The sequence below is a fragment of the Physcomitrium patens genome, chromosome 1, assembly GCF_059467195.1.
Source record: "Physcomitrium patens ecotype Gransden chromosome 1, ASM5946719v1, whole genome shotgun sequence".
NCBI classification, from domain to species: Eukaryota; Viridiplantae; Streptophyta; class Bryopsida; order Funariales; family Funariaceae; genus Physcomitrium; species Physcomitrium patens.
The window spans coordinates 5,571,856-5,591,450 of record NC_143410.1 but is presented as its reverse complement, the minus strand read 5'-3'; the positions used below and the strand labels follow the sequence as shown (position 1 = coordinate 5,591,450).

The 19,595-nt window shown below is 39.3% G+C and overlaps 2 protein-coding genes across 2 annotated transcripts; both read left to right on the top strand.

The window, feature by feature from the left end:
• The first annotated feature begins 5,479 nt into the window (after positions 1-5,479).
• LOC112285984 (exocyst complex component SEC5A) lies at positions 5,480-13,760 on the top strand. Its single transcript, XM_024527428.3, has 21 exons — positions 5,480-5,840; positions 6,420-6,980; positions 7,124-7,254; positions 7,357-7,595; positions 7,839-8,033; positions 8,146-8,432; positions 8,560-8,664; positions 8,923-8,997; positions 9,243-9,380; positions 9,657-9,851; positions 9,990-10,139; positions 10,291-10,417; positions 10,592-10,802; positions 11,024-11,142; positions 11,362-11,593; positions 11,758-11,863; positions 12,006-12,083; positions 12,264-12,320; positions 12,479-12,628; positions 12,850-13,053; positions 13,180-13,760. The coding sequence occupies exons 2-21, from the start codon at positions 6,444-6,446 to the stop codon at positions 13,543-13,545; spliced, it is 3,702 nt and encodes a 1,233-aa protein (XP_024383196.1). The 5' UTR covers positions 5,480-5,840; positions 6,420-6,443; the 3' UTR covers positions 13,546-13,760.
• A 1,904-nt stretch (positions 13,761-15,664) lies between these two features.
• On the top strand, positions 15,665-18,004 carry LOC112279486 (uncharacterized). The gene is made up of 5 exons (XM_073532370.2): positions 15,665-16,033; positions 16,634-16,792; positions 17,120-17,200; positions 17,367-17,490; positions 17,727-18,004. Exons 1-5 carry the CDS (start codon positions 15,903-15,905, stop codon positions 17,772-17,774), a joined length of 543 nt encoding a protein of 180 aa, XP_073388471.1. The 5' UTR covers positions 15,665-15,902; the 3' UTR covers positions 17,775-18,004.
• The last annotated feature ends 1,591 nt before the right edge of the window (positions 18,005-19,595 follow it).

Sequence of the window (19,595 nt, the reverse complement as noted above, 5' to 3'; positions counted from 1 at the left end):
TGACTTTGTAGGGCACATGCCTTGACTTACAAGGCAAGTTTTTCTATGTGTGGGCCACATAGTTAGCTTGATCTTCAAGCTAACAACATGTGTGGCACATGGCCAACTTGTTGACCACGTTTCTAATCCAAAAAGTCAATTAAAGACACCTATGAAGTCAAAGCAATGTCTAGGAAGTTTCTAGGAAGCTTCCATATTAAATATTATAGAATTAACTTACTTTTACCTACTTTTACTTACTTCTACCTATTTCTATATATAATTATTAGCTTACATGATTATGGCCGTGACAACATGCCTTGACTTACAAGGCAAGTTTTTCTACGTGTGGGCCACATAGTTAGCTTGATCTTCAAGCTAACAACATGTGTGGCACATGGCCAACTTGTTGACCACGTTTCTAATCCAAAAAGTCAATTTAAAGACACCTATGAAATCAAAGCAGTGTCTAGGAAGTTTCTAAGAAGCTTCCATATTAAATATTATAGAATTTACTTACTTTTATCTACTTTTACTTACTTCTACCTATTTCTATATGTAATTATTAGTTTACATGATTATCGCCGTGACACTTTGAAGTAGATGAATTGACAAAGGATCCTAAGTTCATACAGGATATGTTAAAGGTTTATTTTTATAATTTGGTATATATATAGATGGATGTAAAAGTCAAATAAAGGAAGTTGTTATTAAAGGCAACAACTACCACTTATAAGTAATGGGTGTTGGAAGTAAGAGTTATCTTACTCTATACCCTCTTTGAATGTAATCTTGCTAATACAATGTATTATGAATTTCAAAGTTATCTTTCTTTAATATAATTATATTTTTATAATCAAATTAAATTAATACAATTATTAAAGAAGTTCTTACTATCATTGTGATATCTTAAACATGTGTATTTAATATTAATTGAGGTAAAAAATAAAACTGATTAATGACAAGAATTAGTTCTTTCATTTCATATTGCAATTATAAAATGGCATTTTTTATTTTTTATATTTGTATCATAACTATAATATTTAAAAATCTTTGTTCAAATAAAAAAATAAAATATTATGTATGTATGTATGTATGTATGTATGTATATATTACAACAACAATATCAAATAAGATAACGATAATCTACAAACTCTTTAAGACTTTGATGTTATTAAGAAAGAGAGAAAGTCTATTTTTTATCAATCAAAGATTAAGATCTAATATTGCACATGTAAGTTTTGACAAAATATCAAGGACATGAATCTAAAAAGACTTTTGAAAAAAAAATATATATATTCATATGTAAATAAAAAAGAAGAAAGAAGATCAAAAAGATATATAAATATTCTATTAGTATATAAACTAGAACAACTATTAAGAAGTAGAAAGAATAAGAAAGCTTTCAACTAAGATTAGAATACAAATCTTATTGTAGAAAAAAAAATATAGATATGGTCTTAAGTACGTCTCAATATTACTAGGTGATAAGAAAAGCATGTTGAAGCTTTCTAAAGACTATAAGGCTCATTGACTAACGATCCAATTTATAAAACGTTTCTATATGAACTTCTAAAAGATAAGAAACTTATAAAAGAAGTTTGCATGACTATGTGGCATATTTATGAAATATATATAAGGTAAATTTGTATCAAGAAAGCTACCTTAAATTTTCTTAAGAAAGATATTTTTCTACCTAATATATTTTTTTGTTATCTTTACTTATTAATACTTAATTCAATAATATTAATACCCAATATATAAAATAGTATTTGGTAGCAAAATCAATTACTTGACTCAATGATTAAAGATTATACAAGCTAAATAATAACTTTTATTTCTATTTTTATTTTATTTTATATTTGTAAAAATATTGAGTGATAAGAAAAAAATCATCTTACTTAATATTAATTAATGATTATTAATATAGTAATACTTGACTTATTTGTATATATATGTTTGGTTTTTGATTAAATATTTTCATGTTTTTATTATTAGATACTAAAAAAATTCAAAACAATATTAATAAATATTAGAGTTCAAACACACCTATTAATATTGACATGACTACATGATTTTTAAGTTTATATAATAAAGTAATATATATATATATTTAAAATCATATATTATTTATATATACATGTATTTTTTTTAGAAAAATTAAAATATATAATAAAATGAATTATTAATAGAAAACATAGATACCAATGTTATTGAAAATTAAAATGTTAAAATAATTAATGGAACTTAATTGTAGGTACCTGTGGCATCAAAATTTTATCTTCTAACTTGGATTTAGAACTACTATATATATCTAGAATAAATTATTTAAAATATGGAAGGAATTTAACCTACTAGTTAAAAGACTCGTGTTTCTAATTTATAATTAAGTTATTTTTGTAGTGGGTGTTGTATTAATCAAATCAATTACTACAACTTTTGTCATCATATTGATGACATTGAAATCAATCTAAATCAATCTAAATCTTGGAAATTTCAAGTAAAATCTGGCTACAATCAACTTCAACATTTAAATTGATAAATTCATGAATGAGTTTTAAATTTTACCACTGCAAGTTAATAGGACTGAATCTTGCAACTGAAAACTTGCTTTGAAGGGTATTCTTTTGTCTAAATGTAAAATAAGTTTTAAAAATCGAAATAAGACCAATAATTAGTCATTTCATCACACAATCATGTGATCAGAGCCATTTTCAGTGATAGAGTTTGATGCCATTGACTTTGGTGCTTTGAAAGTTTTATATTAAATACTCACAAATGGTTTACATATCATTGCTTTTGCTTCAATGCATTCTAATGCTGCAGAGTGCAATAATTCAGCTCAATGTTTTGATTAGTCAACACTAACTTAAAATATTAACATCATGCTCTGGTTTTGTTTGGCAAGCTAGTGATTAGATTAATTAATCACAACTCATTGTTGTAGTTAATTCAGTTACAACAGCTTGATAATTACATATACTGTTGATAGTAAAAGCGTTCTCAACCACATTCAAGTAAGTCAATACACATACTTAAATAATTTACACCAATATTAAGTTTACTGTATCAACCTGATTATTAAGTAACTCGTGTTGTTCTAATTGCAATAAATTTTAAAGTGATTCAACAGTGAAACTGGAATGAGATAACACCAATTTCTGAGATTCCCCTACTTTTTGTGATGGGATTGAAATTAGTAGTGACAAGTAATTTTACATCACTAAAATTACTTTCAAATTTAAAAGTGGGTTCATTGTGATCTGTATTCTTTTTTCACACAACTACAAAAGGTCACATGATTGTGTAATCTTATAAAATATTGGAGTGAACAAGCCCATAGATTGGTTTCCAATACAAATTGGTAGTATTAAATCATAGCAAGTTTTTTATTTTCATTATTATAAATATATATATATATATATATAGAGAGAGAGAGAGAGAGAGAGAGAAGGTTCATTCATTCATGTCACAACTGTAATGCAGAAAAACAAATAAAAAATAAATTGTGAACTCTATTATCAAGTGGTTTTCATTTCGATTACAACAAATCTGTATCTTTTTTTGAAGTCAATTAACTTTTTCTTTCTAACTTATACTCAAAAGCGTATTGCAATTGAAAATTTTGATAGTGGATTTATTAAGAAAATCTGCATTACTACCAATTCAAACAGAATAAATGTTCTTCAGTTATCCGAAAATCACTAGAATATGATATTTTGGAATCACAACATGCCAAAAAAGTTGGTATTGAATTTCAATCCATGACTCACTTGTCATGGATTGAAATTTGTAATTTCATACAATATTAATTGGAATACTTCTTCATGTATTGTAAAAATTTCTCACTACATCGTTTTCTCCCTTTCTTTTTCTTTTGCTCTTTGTTTTTATCTCTCCATCCATGATTAAATTATATATATATATATATATATATATATATGTTTTTTTCTATTTTCAAAGGTGAGCAGCTTATCTCATGTAGGCATCTTTCCTGTAGCTTCCATTCTCCCCTACCCCTCTTTTTTTCTTATCTTTTCTTTTTCTTACTTAAATGCTTTTGTGATGTGCATCTTTTGAATCCAAGGTATTACTTTTTTGTCCAGGTAAAATACAATAGAAGTCATTTAAATTATTAAAACCGATTGCAGGCAGTCAAATTATAATACATATATTTCTGCATTATTCTAAGAGAGAACAACAATAAGAACAAAAGTAACAATACCAACAGCAACAATGACATGATTCCTTAAATACATGTGTTCAAAATAAAAACAAAAAATCAATTCCTTTTTGAACCAAGCCCTAAAGTGTTTCTTTTAAATCCAACAACAATTGCATGAGCAATTATATGTGAACACCTCAACGACACAAAAAATACAAAATAATAATCAAATAAAAAAATATAAATAATAAAAATAATAAAAATAATAAAAACGAAACAAATATACTTACTCCACACTATTAACCAACTACCAATCCTCGTTTACTTTAAAAAAGGCTCTCTCGGAGTGCGAACCCACAAACTCAAACTGCTGTCTTACTTTTACTTTTTATATCCCTTTTGCCTTTTAGATAGGATGGAACCACAGCGCGTTACTTCGAAAAGCTCACGGGAACTTCATGGGGCACGCTCGCTGTGGTTGCGGAACACACATAAGACGCCTTCTGCCGCCGTATGCCGCAGTGTGACGCATTATGACGCCGAATGCCGCGCCGTGAGCCGTCAGCGACAATGGAGGGAAAGCCTGGACAATAGCAACAAGGGGGACTTGCGCCAGGGGCGCGACGAGGTGCGCGGCCTGAAGTCATCGCCATCGCATCGCATCGCATCGCAAAGCCCAGGGATTGTCGATCACGCGGCGCTATACTCTCTCTCTCACTCACTCACTCTTACACAACGCAACGAGACCGCTCGTCAAAACATCCGCACTCCAAACCCACGTCATTGCATTAATGGCCCAATTTCTGCAGTGCTTCGGTGTGTGTGTGTTGCACCGCTTCCCCCAACTTTGATTTTGAGCAGCTTTTGCCTTGAAACTTCATCGTGGAGATCTTAGTTTGGATATTACTGTCGTCTGACACTGGCCGGGATTCACCCTTTGGTTGAGTTGAGTTGAATCTTTCTCTCCCCTTTGTGGGTTCTTCATTTAACTTACCCCAGAGGAAAGGGGTTCATCGGCGAGAGTGGTTTGATTATCGCAGGGTTCGGTAGATCTCTAGAAAGCGGACCTCTGCGGGGAGGGGTTGGACCACACCGGGGGGGTTAAATTTGGGCTTATTGACTGAATCCTGGTGCTACAGCCTGCCGTCCTGCTTCATCATGCGCCTCGTTCGCCCGCCTGCAAATTCATCGAGTGCGTCATAATTTTTTCGTTTATGGGCTTGTTTATTAATATATGTATATTGTTTCTTCCTTTTACTTTTCCTCTTTTTTTCCATGTTATGTGCTGTGGTGGCACTGGCGAGGTTGCTCATGATTCAACTTGGGCTCCTCTCTGATGAGCCCCGCTTTCCTTAGGGTACCCCCCGACCGAGACCCGTCTGTCTTAACGCCCCGAGGATTGGCGCAACCTCCCTGCAGACGCGAGGTGGTGATCATTAGTAGTGGCTGGTTCTAGAACAGGTCCAAGCCCGTTGTTTGGTGGGTGGGAGGGTGGAGGAGTGCGAGGAGCGGAGCAGTTTGCGAGCGCTGTGCTAGTTGGGGGTTAGATCGGAGGTAGCTGTGGGTGCAATCAGGGCAAGGCGCATGCCCCGACAGAGTCTTGGTTACGTGGAGAGAGCGAGCGAGCGAGTGAGCGAGAAAGAGAGTGAGGGGTTCCAGCAGGATTGATTCCTGCTATCACCCCTGAATTTTTTTGGTGAGTATCTACTTACGCTCCTTTCCTGCTCTTGATGTGGTCTTGTGATGAAGCACAGAGACGTGTCCGATGTTGTGGTGAAGAGCACCGGCTACAGCTCCCACGAGCTGGCTGACTCGAATGCTTGCTCTGGTCGAGAAATGTATCACGGACGAGTACCGACTTGGGTCTCGACGATGTCGAAAATCTGGAGATCATCGTAATAGAGAGAGAGAGCTTGGATTGTGAAGCCAGTATAGTTTTTCTTTTTTCGTCTCGATATTGCAAGAAGTTTCGTGAATCGTCTCAGGATTGCAAGAGGTTTCGTGAATCGTTTTGGGTAGTTTAAGTGAAGGTAGGCTATCTGATGTCCTCTGAAGATGAATGCCGGGTAGACACTGTTCATTTGCATCCCTTCGCAATGTTTATCTAAGGCGCTCTGGGTCGGAGAGTATGCACATTCTAGTTGAATCTCTGATTTCAAAGAGTATCTGAGCGGAGAGGGAACTATCGTCCCGAGGTTAATTTACAAGGCTGCTTTGGTTGGAGCATTGGTTACAATTCATCTAGTGGCCTATTCACCAAGTGAATCTTATACAGGAATTCGTGAAGTGAACTAGCGCAATGGCGATGCGACATGACGAAGACGACGAGGAAGAGGAGCTGTTGCAGAGAGCTCTAGCGGAGCAGGCAGCGAGGGAGAGCTCCCATCGCCCGGCCCCGCCCGCACAATCTCCGGCCAGGTCGCCCATGCGAGGTGGGCACGTTCCGTTTGTCAAGTCGCCCATGCGGGCTGCGCATGTCCCTGTTGTTAAATCCACCATGCCCAGCAAGCCAGCTCCGCCGGCTAAGGTGCCACCGAGTAGAGCACCGCCACCGCCCAGCAAGCCACCCCCGCAGGCGCACCAATCCTCTGGACCTCCCAAGAGAGTGCCGCCGGGTCCTCAGCCTCCGAGTCGAGCGCCCCCTCAACCTCCCCCAGTTGAAGAAGACGACGATGACGAAGAAGTTGAGATGTTAAGCATCTCCTCAGAAGATGAAAGCCCGCATGGGCGAGGGACAAGGCCTGCACTCACTAAGCCGAGAGCACAAGGTGGAGAAGATGAGGAATGGGACGATGATGACGAGCCTGCGACCTGGAAACCTGGTTACAAAGCTGAGGTCAGTGAGGCCCAGTGCTTGCTTTCAGATTCACAGTGGGGGGGCTGCCTCTGCAGTGTTTTGTTTTCATAACTTTGCAAAACTACAAACTTAGGGTTCTGAGCTTGCCTTTGTACGCACTATGTCAATGTGATTGTTACCAGCTGGAAAGGCGTGTGCGGGAGCTTCGAGAGACGAGAGGGGCATCGGCTACCGTTCAGTTGCAGAGAGCAAGAACAGTAGTGGATCCCGCGCTTTCTCGAGGCGATGAGTTCATCGACCCTTTGGGACTTGGGTGAGTTATTAGATCATATGTCTTTTTGAGAATTTTTAGGGACCGCATGTTTTGTGTTTTGTGGCTGGACCTTGACAACTGGCGTGGTTTGCTGCAATGCAGCGTCATAGATGTGCAAACTTTGACACTCGTTCCTAAGATTACAAGGAGTCAAGACAGCTCTCCTGGAGTATCTGCAGCTTCTTCTGACAGAGGAAGCGGCAAGAAGGGAGGATTTCTTCGCAGTCGGAAGTCCAAGGAAGCCCCATCTGGCCCAGCCGCTGTTGCTGCTTCTCGAGATGATGATCATATTTCTGTATCTCAGGATGAGGCTCCGGTGATCAGAGATCCAGTTCTCAGGGGTATCTATCTATCCATTTATTTTGGATGTCCTTTCTGATCTGTTTTTATTGCTTCAGAAAGGATCCCAGGTGTTGTTTTCAGCTTGTTGGTGTATTCCCTCTCGCTTATTTTGGCTTTCAATGAGAAGAATGCTGATGAGTCTCTTACACAGTGTTTCTATTTATTAACCAATCTTTTAAATCTGTGGGGTGAAAGAGTTGATGGGTGCATTATCTAAGGTTCACCATCTATCTGCTGTGCAGAAAAGCTTTTATACTATTCTGAGAAGTTCGACCCGAAGTTCTTTTTGTCGCATGTGCATCAGAACACTTCCGCTCTTCATCTAGAACAAGCAGAGCAGGGACTGAAAGAGGATCTGAAGCTACGTAACAACGAACTGAAGAAGCTCGTCAAGGAAAATTTTGACTGCTTCATTTCGTGCAAAAACACCATTGACGGTAAGTGCTTTTCCAGTTGTGGTGGTGTTGCAGTTTTGGGAGTGACTTTCAGGTATAATCATGTCATTAAATGACGATAATTTAGTTGTAAGGTTGGTGTGCGACTTGGCAGACATACACACGAAGTTGCAGCAGATAGAATCTAACACAGAGGGAGGAGGCACCACGCACCTCAGTCATTCCATCAAGCAGGTTGAGGATGTTGCAAACCGTGCATTTTCACCTCTTCTGGAGCGTCAGGCTCAGGTCGAACGTATTCGATCTGTGCAAGGGATGCTGCAAAGGTTTAGAACTCTTTTCAATCTGCCGAGCAGTATCAGAACTTACATCAGCAAGGGAGAGTATGAGCAAGCCATTCGCGAATACAAGAAGGCCAAGAGCTTGGATCTCTACTCTAATGTGCGTGGCTGTGTTTTTGTTGAATCAATTGTTAAAGAATGTTACATGTTCATTTTATCGCGTTGGCATCTTTGAGATTTCGAAGATATAGTGCATCCTAGCTTATTTGGGATGGGTATATCTCCAGGTGGGTATTCTTAAGAGAGTACTAGAGGAAGTGGATAAGATCGTGGAAGAATTCAAGCAAACCTTGTACAAGTCTATGGAAGATCCTCACATTGAAGCTACCCAGGTAAGAATGAATTCTAGTGTACCCAATTGATGAGCAAGATTATGAGCAACGTACATGAACACTTCATTCATGAGATTTATACACGGTACAATTTTATGCTTAATGCACTGGGGTGGCAAACTACCTTATCGTAGTTAAGAACTGTGAGCATGTGCTTTGAATGTGATTCTTCTTTGAATAGTCCCAGCATTTGAATTGCATCAAATCAAATTATCTGGGACAAAATATCATGTTGACATCAGAATTGGATGTATCTAGTTGGAGACTACTATCAGACTCTTGTTCGAGCTAGAGCCACAATGTGATCCAGTTTGGCATTATCTTACCGTACAGGTAGGCCAACAGTTCCTCTTTGTGCTTTTGCAGTATTTACCTACTAGTTAAACCTGAAATTTTTCTTGTTTGAAGAATTCATTACATGTTCGTGGACATGCATAGGTTGTGGAAACTGTCCTATTCTGTGATACTCAAAAATATTGGGTCTAGTGTTCATTCCATCATGTTTCTGGATGTGAAACTAGTGGTTCTTTGTAGTTGTTAACACTTCATAGAGCATATTTATCTTGGGCCTATTACAGGATCGGAAGATACGTGGACTGTTGGAAGGGTGCAGTCTTGAGCATGACGCCCGTATGGAAGCCTTTAATGGCCGAGTACGAGATCGTGTTTTATCAGACGCTCGTTGGAAGAAGCTTCAAGTTCAACAAAATAAGGCGGTATGTTTCATCGTTTTTTGGTTTTTCTTTGTGATTTCCCCTTTCTTTGGTACTGTTGTAATAACACGAAACCTTTCTCTTGAAATCTGATCTGTTCGAGTTCCTGATTTACGTCCAATTTAAAGACAAATTCCACGCTGCTCTTATGATCCTTAGCATGTAGCATCCCTCTCAGCAATACAGAAGTGCATTGAGGCTTTCCTATTAGTCGTGAGCATTCACCTTCCATATGCTATTGAGCTGGCAGGTTTCTGATAAGTTCTCTATTTGTTTCAGTCTGATGTAGATTTCTCCCTGTTGCTTGGAGACAATGAAAAAGAGGGAAAAGAAGTGAGTTTTATGGACACCTCAAGCAACGAGTCAGATGCTTTAATTGGGCGTTTTATTAGAAGGCTCACTATGGTCGTTGTGCACCATGTGCCCCTCTTCTGGAATCTCGCTCTTTCTGTATTCACTGGAAAGTTTTTAGCGGTAAGTGTTCTACTGCTATTTCGTGAAGCTGCTTTTCTATATCAACTTCTCTATATCGTGTTAGTATTGGTCAATACAATATTTAATCTACGTAATATATAGCTTTTCAACTGACGTTTTAATTTGCTGGGAGCACAGGGAGCAAGTGCAGTTGGGAGAAGCTTGTCAAGAAGTAGTGCTAACTCACTTCCTCGAGAAGGTGGATCAGAGAGAGAACCAAATACATCACACACGTTGGATGAGGTGGAGACGATGGTCCACTGTATCATTTCTCTTTATGAATCGAAAGTAAGGGCCCCTCTGTTTCATTTTCACCACTCAACAGTGGTTTTCCACCAATCTGTTCAGCTGTGTTTTCTAGCCTTTTATGATAATGGTTATTGCTTTTACCCATCCACATATCATGTTGCAAGCTGTTGAGATCTTGGTGGATCTGCAGGTGCAGACTGCGTTTCTGCAACTCGCAGAAGCGAATGTGCTACGTCCATACATGCGGGACGCAGTTGCTGAAGTATCAAAAGCATGTGCTTCTCTTCAGTCAAATGACGCTGCCCCAAGTAGCGCTGGTAAGCATTTTTCTGTACATGTTACTGGGACAAATAACCTTACTCCATAAATTGAAGAATAATTGGACTCCTCTACGTTATATTGAGGTTTCAGCTCCCTTGAGTGCAGCTAAGGTACGTCGTCAATCTTGCCAGGCATGTACTCATCTTCATCTTACGTGTTGAAAATGGCAGTGCAAATGCTGCTGGCATTGCGGACAGAGGTCACTCGGGTGTTTGTACTTCGCATCTGCTCTCTCATGCACAACGCAACCTCAGAGCTTGTGATGGACGAAGATTGGGAGCCTGTTGCCGCAGTTCAACGAATCTCCTCTCCATTTGCAATTTCAAGCCTACCGCTTCGGTTTCAGGAGTTGATGGTTTCGTCCTTGGATCACCTTACTGAGTATGTTTCATCCTCTCATGTGTTTCATCTTACAAACACTGTGTGAATGCACTCATTGCACACTTTTAATATGATCTGGATTGATTAATATCATTCTTCCCCTGAACGTTGTCAATGACTCTGTACTTGTGACTTCTATCTTCTTATTTAGAGAACAGATAACTTCCAATTTTCCGCTGCCTGAAAAATTTGTGGGGGCTTTTTTCTGGGCATGGATTCAGGATGCTGGAACGGTTAAGCAAGGACGCATCCCAGCTTCACGAGGATATGATACAACAATTGCATCAGATGCAAGACACTATTCGTTATACTTTCTTTGAATGCTTCTTAGCTCTTGCTGGTAAGTTTTGTCTTCTTCTAAAATAGAACATGTACATAGATTGTTTTCGGAACCATCAGAGTACGTAATTCTTTGGGTCACAAGTACGTCAGTTCTTGCGCTATTATCATAAAGAAATAGAGCGTCAATAGCAAAGTGTGCCAATTGACGAATAATTAGCAATAAGAATGTGACCCCCGCTGGATCCTAATTTTCGCTCTGTGGTCTTCACTGATGCAGGAAATTTAGAGAAACTAGCAACTGAGTTGTCTTATTCAACGACTTCAGACCATGGGCCAGAGGATCAGGAGAGACAATCGTGGCATGATAGGTTCGTGGGGCTCGTAGCTGGAGTGGAGATCACTAGCACCCATCAACGCTTACTTATGGTGCTCAGCAACGTTGGGTTCTGCCACTCCACTCTTCTTCCGGAGCAAACACGGAAATACGAACATGTTTGGATTTATGAAGGGTAAGATTCTGAGGTTTGACCGCAACCACGTACATGTCTTTTTCACAACGCTCATATTATTGAAATCTCATGAAGCTTGTCTGCAGACTCTGTTGAAGTCAAATGCTTCTGTGCTATGTTTTTAATATCTTTCTTTACTGTGGATCGTTGATGCACCTTCGCAGATCAGATTCCACTATTAAAGGAGGAAAGATGGCCACCTATGACGAAGTATCGAACACTCTATCTGAATTAGAAAAGAAGGTTCTCAATCACTACAACGTTGCGAAGGTGGGTATGCGCCGAGCTTTGTCTGCGAACATTTGAAACACTAAAGCATTGCCTTGCCTTCTGTTGGTACCAGCCTTTGAAGCTTCTTGAGTTATTCTGTTCAACTGGGAGGGTTATACTGACGATTGTTTTTGAAATGCAGGCTAGAGAAATTCAGAAAGCAGCAGAAGCATTCCTGCTGTTTGATGGCAGTCAATGGGCTTCCACTCCTCCAGTGAAAGTAAGCCTTTGCATCTCTACAGCCGGATTGAAGTCTAAATGTTGTACATTGTAATCCTCTATTTATTATTACTTCAAGGATCGTATGTTTCCATGTCCGCGCAATTTTGTTAATTGTTTAGCTCTGTCTTTTGTATGTAGATGACTCACTGACAGTGGCTATTAAATTCACTGCTATCAGGGTTTCAGATACTCGTTGATGGAGCTAATGCATCCCTTGGTCACCACTCATGCGGAGGTTAGCATTTTCTCTTTCAAAGAGATTTACATGTATAACCAACGCTCTCTTGGTTTTGTTATTTTGTGAGGTATAGCACTGGCCTGTTCCTAGTCTTTCGTTACCATTGATGGAGATGCTTGTTTTGTGACCACTCCATGATTGGTGTGAATATGCAGGTGTTTGCAGGGGCAAAACCATTTTTGGAGAAGGCCATCAAATCTCTCGTGGAAGCTCTAATGGATTCGCTAGTAGCCATTTTTACTGAAAACAGGGCCAATGCTTTTCAAAGGTTTGACATCAATGGTTACTGTCAGCTAATGCTCGAGGTTTGTTGTTCATTCCTGTGCAAAATGACTTTTCACTGTTGAGCTTTCAGGGTTGAGACTGCATTGCACTTCTTTGCATCCGTCGTTTGAAGCGGAAGAGTTTGCTGTCATATGGCACATTCCCTGCAACGTTACAGCTCCAAAATTTACTGAGTTCGATTCGGTCCTTATCTACTATTGTATTTCCTTGACATGGTCAACTATGATTTATTTTGACTCAGGTGGAGTATCTTCAAACCGTTCTAGAAGGTTACCTGAGCACACAGGCCTACGAATTGGCTGGAAACTTCCGTGCCGCACTTCTAGAAAAAGTCATGGAAACTGTCGCTGAAATGACGGACCAACAGAACCACGGCCGCGGTTCCCTTCGAGGGGGAAGCCAAGATGGGTACGATTACGGCGGAATGACAGCCGAGGATTTACAAGTAACACTCCAACCCTTCAGAATCCTCCTAGCACCAAGAAATTTAACTCTCTTACACACTAGATCACAGAAACTCAATCACTAATCCCAACTGATGCTGCAATTTTCTTCCGCTGTGTTTCCACAGGGCCTCGCACAGGATCACATCCAGAGCTACTTACCTGCAGAGCTCAAAAGGACTCGGTTGAACGTGCTCTGCTTCATGGAAGCTCTAGAAGGCTACAACGCAGGGAATCTAAACGGCGGTAGGCGGGGGTCCCAACCATTTCACAAGCAACGGAACCCATATGGAGGAAACGCGTCTGGTCGACGAAGTGGAGGATCCAGCCTGACGGATTCCGAGTCAGGGAAGCCCACGGGGGGATTGCCGCCGCCGATTCCGCACTCGGGCGTGGACTCACCGAGAGCGGATCGGTACATGCGCTTGAGGCATGATCCCAGGCGGCCCTCCTTCCGGGGCAACGCCTATGTAGATAACGATGACTTGAGATAATTTAGTGCGACGCCGTGCGCAATTTTTTGACGCAGTGGGGTGGGGTGGGGGTCGGTGGGTGATTGGGGCTCGGAAAGGCAATAGCTGGCTGTGTGTGATATAGATCCTATGTATGATATAGAGGAGAGCTCCTCGAGGCCGAGTCTGTAACGCTGGTTGATAGATATCCTTGGTGATAATTTTATGTCTCAGCGGTTCTGGGACTCATTTGCTTGCGACTGTCGTCACCGCACCACACCATAGCTTGTCGCCTGCTTGTTTACACTCTCTCTCGCTATTCCTCTCACTGCAACGCTACAAAATCCATGCTCATTTGCCGGACCATGGTTTTGTGTGGCTGTTGTTCTCTGTATTGTGAGGCGTGGGTTGTTGTGAACATTTGAACCCATCCCACCCACACTGCCTTGGTTGCAGCTCCAAAGTAGTTTAGGGGAACCGGGATTGAGTTTGAAAACCCCCGCCTCGGAAGGGGCTCCCTTTTGGGAGTGTGTTGTTCAAGCTGTAGAGAGCCTCAATGGGAGGTGAGCGGGGGCCACCTCGCCATTCCATGATATGATGTGACACAATGGTGAGCTGGATTTGCCACGTCATCCTACGTGGGGGCCTCCCTTCCTCGTCATTCCAGCTGGCAGCCAGCCTGGATGACAGCTACGCAATGTCGGTTTGATCACTATGTTTCCTGAGAACCAACGATCTGTTTTATTGTCTGTCTTTCTTTTCTTTTCTCCTTTATTTTCTTTTGCAAATCGGTAATTTCTATATATTTTTCTAGATGGGTCAAAAGGCTATGCAAACTTGCCTACAAGTTTTTCACCTTAAATAAGTTCCTAGAGAATTGTCCTACAACTTGGATGCTTGGCCCACATGCCTTGTGGTCCTTAAGAAGCTTCCATATGTCATTCTTCTCACCTAATTATATTGAGACAAGATTGAAACCATATTCACTCTTCTCTATGTTATAATTTGTACTCCATTCTTGGTTGGAAGTTCTCAAGTAGTTTTTCTACTTCCCAATAGCTACTTCAATATATACTATGGTTGCATAATTGTATCTCTTCTTAAGTTTCTTCTTTCTTTCTTGGTTGTCCATGAGTATATTGTATTTTTAAAAGTTTTTGAGTTTGTGTCATTGATAGTTTGTCAAAACTTTCTCATATAACATTAGATCTTCATCTTTCTTTAATAAAAGATAGACTATCTCTCTTTCTTAACAATACCAAAGTGTTTTTGAAGTTGTGGATTATCTTCTTCTCCATATATATTGTTTTTTATTTTTATTTTTATATATTGCCTATTTATCCATAATTCCTTTTATTGTGTAGCGACTCTTTAATTTTTATGGTCATGGCATGATTGATAGAAATAAAGCATGTTGTACTACAACTTTGGCAACAAATAAAGAAGTTGATGCTTGCTTAGCATCAACTTTGTTTATCACTTCAACCAACATTAAATACACCTGCTTAAGAAGGCATGAAGGTATTAGGAATTTCTTCAACAATTGTACTAGTTCAAGTAGGTCATAGAAACATAATTGCATTTGGTAAAGAACCAAGAGTGATTTTTTTAAAGAAGTTTGATGGAACTAATCCAAATTTCAAGAATTCATCAACAAGGTACAACTTTTTTAACAAGGACCAACCACTGAGTTATCCAACCAAAGAAATTAAAGTAAAATCAATTAAAATATTATTTAGTAGACAATGTTTTAATTACTTTGTATCAATTTATGAAAAAACAAGATCTGATATTGGAGAACTTAAAGACCTTTTTAACAAAATTTAGAACTATGCATGGAAAATGCAATGAAGATGGTACAATAATATCTTTTGTCAACTTTTCTCCATGTTACATGGGATGCTGCAATTGTTGCACCACTTGGTCACTAGTTGTCTTGCTCCACCATAAAAAAATGAGATTTAGAATAGAGAAATTGGTGTGTGTTTATATATGCATCATAATTTTGACAACTAGCAATTGGCATCGAATAGTTTAATGTTGTATTTTTTGTCAAGTTTGTCCAACAGGACGACCAGAAGTATTCGGACCGCTGGTCAAAAGGAAAAGAGAACCGACCGACGTGCGGCGACCGAATCGTTGAAGAAGTGCAAGCAGGAAGGCAGGCTGTGCCCGTGAGGCCGAGGGCGTTGCAGGATGCGAGTTTGGTCGATGGCCATGGACGCGTCGATGGCCGCCGATTGAGGGAGCCTGGAAGTCAGCAGCAGGAGCAGCAGCAGCGTGATGAGTGCAGAATGGAGATGACTGGGTTCACATGCGGTGGGCGGTAAGAAAGGAAGGAAGGATTCAGCAACGGAGACAGGCAGGATCATCAAGCGGGGGGTGGTGGTGGGGGAGAAATGGAGAGTGCAGGGAGTGCCGGGCGAGAGTTTGCGGAGGGGTGTAAACTGCAGATCAAGACCACGCTGGGCGATCACATCGAGGGCCATGTCTTGACTTATGACAGGAGCACCAACATTGTGGTCATTCATATCCTTTCATACTCCCTCCCTCTGGTTTTGCATTTCTTGGAACCCCGGGAATTGGAGGTGGGACGGGAATTTTGTGGAATTGGTGAATATTAGGGTTTTCTGATGTGGGTATGGCTTTCAGGGTGGCATGAGGGAAAGTGGGGTTTATGATTTGGTGCAGTTTGATTCATACAGCACGGAGTTGTAAGTTATGCTCGTGTTGTCGTCCCGTTGGGCGTTCTATTCCGGAGATTGTGCTGTTTTGTAGTGTCCCACTGTTGGGATCTTGGTCGCTCTTTCTTTGAGCTTCTCGCGAATTGGAGTTAAGGGATGTGTGAGTTCATGGTGGAATTAGTTAGCTGCTCAGAATTACTCACAGTTCAGGAGTTTTAAGTGACAAGAATCGTGTCGTATTCGAGGAGTGGATTTAAGAATTCTGTTTCTTTTTAACGTTATTTCATCGTTTCCCATGCTAGCTTTGCTGGTAGGTTTTCATGGGGCTCCTTTATCTAGAGTTTACTTACTAATGGAGCGGCTACGGGAACTACTTTAGTAGCACGTTTGCTTATAACGATGAGTCGATTGTAAATAGAGATGCTATCCTTGACAGCTTTTGAACAGGAAGGAGACAGCGTCGATGGTCGCCGGAATTTACGATTTCTAAAGACGACACTGGTCAAGGATGTAAAATTAGTGGGTCATGTACAGGATGCTTTTGATTTGAAATATTCACAGACTGATATGAAGAGTCTGCGGGACCGTGAAGAAGCTGCTATAAAGTATGCTCACCCCTCTTACATTGCTGAAGTTCATAGTAGTAGAATGGATCACGTATTCCAATTTTGAATTTAATCGAAAACTTTTCCTGTTCACTTAGATTAGATTTTAGAATGAGGTCATGATGGTTATCACAATAGCAGTTGTCTGGCTTCGCACCATTTTAATGGCAGCACGAAGTCAGTTAGAGTAGCTTACATTTGGTGTGTCGTTGAAAGCATGCAAACCTATTAGTCTTGGCAATATGCAGGGTAACATCATAAACTTGAACTAAGCTATTTTTATGCTATGTATGAGCTGAGTTTTGAGGTGCATCATGAATTAATTAGGCAAGCAGAGGCAGAGGCTGAAAGGATTGGTGTGGGAGTTTCCACGGAAGCGCAAGATATTTTTGATGCTCTTTCTAAGACGTAATTTCCTCAAACCATGATGAATATGCATTTCTGTCGAGCAATTTTTTAGGTCCTGTTCGTACTCATATCTGCTAACTTGTTGTTCAACATTGTGCTTTATTATTGCACAATACCATCGAACTGCCTTTTCACTGAACTAGTTTTACGGTGTTGTGTATATCAGGCTACCGTGTAGGTGGGATAAGACGACCATTCTAGTGATGAATGATGTGTTTGTCAAGCACCCCTATATACCTGAGAGTGTCATTGGTGGTGCTCCTGCTGCCAATGAACGCGTTCGCAAAGTTGTAAGTTCCTCTCTCGGTTTGAACTGTAGGGGAGCTGTATCCCTAACTCAGTTTTTTCTGGGTAGGAGTAGTTGCTTGTAAAGGTTCATAAATATGTGCAGATCTTTATCTTATGGTGACTACCACCTTTACTCCAGACCTCTGCAGAAACCTAGATTACGTTTGCTAATTTTATGCTAGCTCTTTTTGACGCTAAGTTTTATTGACGACTGGGTGATTTTGGTATCTTATTGAAGCTGGAAGAGGAGAGGAAGCGGTTGCAAAATCGAGGAGTTGTACTGTGACATAATGTTGCTGTGGTTGACCCCCTAGATCGCCGAAACTTTAGCAATGGAGGATTGTATAGAACATCTTCCAACTAGTGGGAGCATCAAGGTGCACAATTTTTTTATGTATTATCTGCGCAGCCTGTGCCAGTGCAAAAACAGTTCTGTGAAAGATTGATTGTGTCATTCTTGGTAATTTGAATCGTCAGGGCTACAGCACCAGCCGCGATGGCTTTGTTGACCTCAAATTGACTCTGTTTGCGTATGCGGGTTCTGTTGTCTGTTGGGGATTTCTTGTCATAAAGCTCACATAGTTTCGCCATTACAGTATTGAATGTAGGTGCAAATGATAATTGAATTCGGAGAGACAATTCCATTTCTTTGCGCTTGAGCAGGCTTCTTCAACTTAGTCTTCTTTTTAAGAAGTGTTTGGTAAATAGCCCATTTAGGTCGAAAGATCTCGTTTTGTGGATGCTTATATTTCTTGAAATTAACACCTAGCGGAAACATGTTCAGGCTTTGCGTATGGCCAGCTTGTTGCCGCTCTCAAAAAACGTGGTTTGCTTTTTAATGTGAAAGGTGAAGTTTTAGAGGAGATGCGCAATGTTTTTCGATACACAGATAGTGTAAGTGTTTCGATAAGTTGATGCACAGATTTTTATTTAATATATTTTCGGTAATGTCAGCGGGATTATGGTAAAGATGGTTTTGAAGTTGTGGCTTGCCACGTCTTGTGAAGCTGGGATTATTGATGATCAGATGTTGGGCTTAGTTATGCTGCCAGATACCACTTAGGAATTATCCTCCCAGCAACTATCCTGTAATCAATACTGCTTCAATAGTTGATGTATTTCAATCATAGAGATCCAAACCGCAATTTTACACTATCCGTTGTCCGTGTGTTGGGGGCACTGCTGTAACAAAGATCAACAGTTACAGAGGGCTTTTCATATTCATGATAATATTATCTAATTGATGCCAGTGACAAGAAGCATACCATGTGCAGCTCATATCAGATAGGAGTTTCAATTTTTCGTTGACAGAACCTTGGATAAGCTTTGATCTCACTCTCACAAGACAGAATCCTCCTCAGTCAGAAAAGAAATGGAACAAAAACTACAGCGTCTTGCCAACAAACAGGGATCAAGATTGACATTAACTGATTGATTTTTCATGCATGTTGCATGCTATTTTTATTTTTTTCTTTTTCGATTGGAATTCTAGAAGCACAATGTGGTTCCACCACAGTTAAGTAAATACTAAAACTCTTTTTGAAAAGTTTTAAAATAAAATCAAAACAAGATAGAACTGAATGAGAACCAATTAAGTAGAGGAAAAATAATAGCATTTTTAGTATATCAAGTAGTAGTTTGCAATCAGACAATTCGTAAAGAGAAAATATTCTTTTCAATATTCATTTAACGTTAAAGGGTTTAAATGATTCCATATTTGTATATAATGTGAAAGTTTTGGATATTTTAGAATGTAATTGATTGATAAATCAAACCCTTGATGATTATTTGTTATAAATAGTCACTATTATTTTTTTAATAATATTTTTGGTTACATTAATCAAATATTATAAAAAAAACAAGTAAATTACATCTAATAATATATATATATATATATATATATAATCAAACACCAATGTTAGTTTGGTTCAAATAGTTTTATAAGGTTTAAAAGATTGTTTTTAAAACTTTCCTTTTTTGCTTAAGAATTATATAAAATATATTAAATTTAATTAGTATATAAGTTTAGAACAAAAAATATTTCTAAATAACATTCAAAAACCTATCTTTACTTTGATAATTTAATATTATTTTAATAAATGCTTGC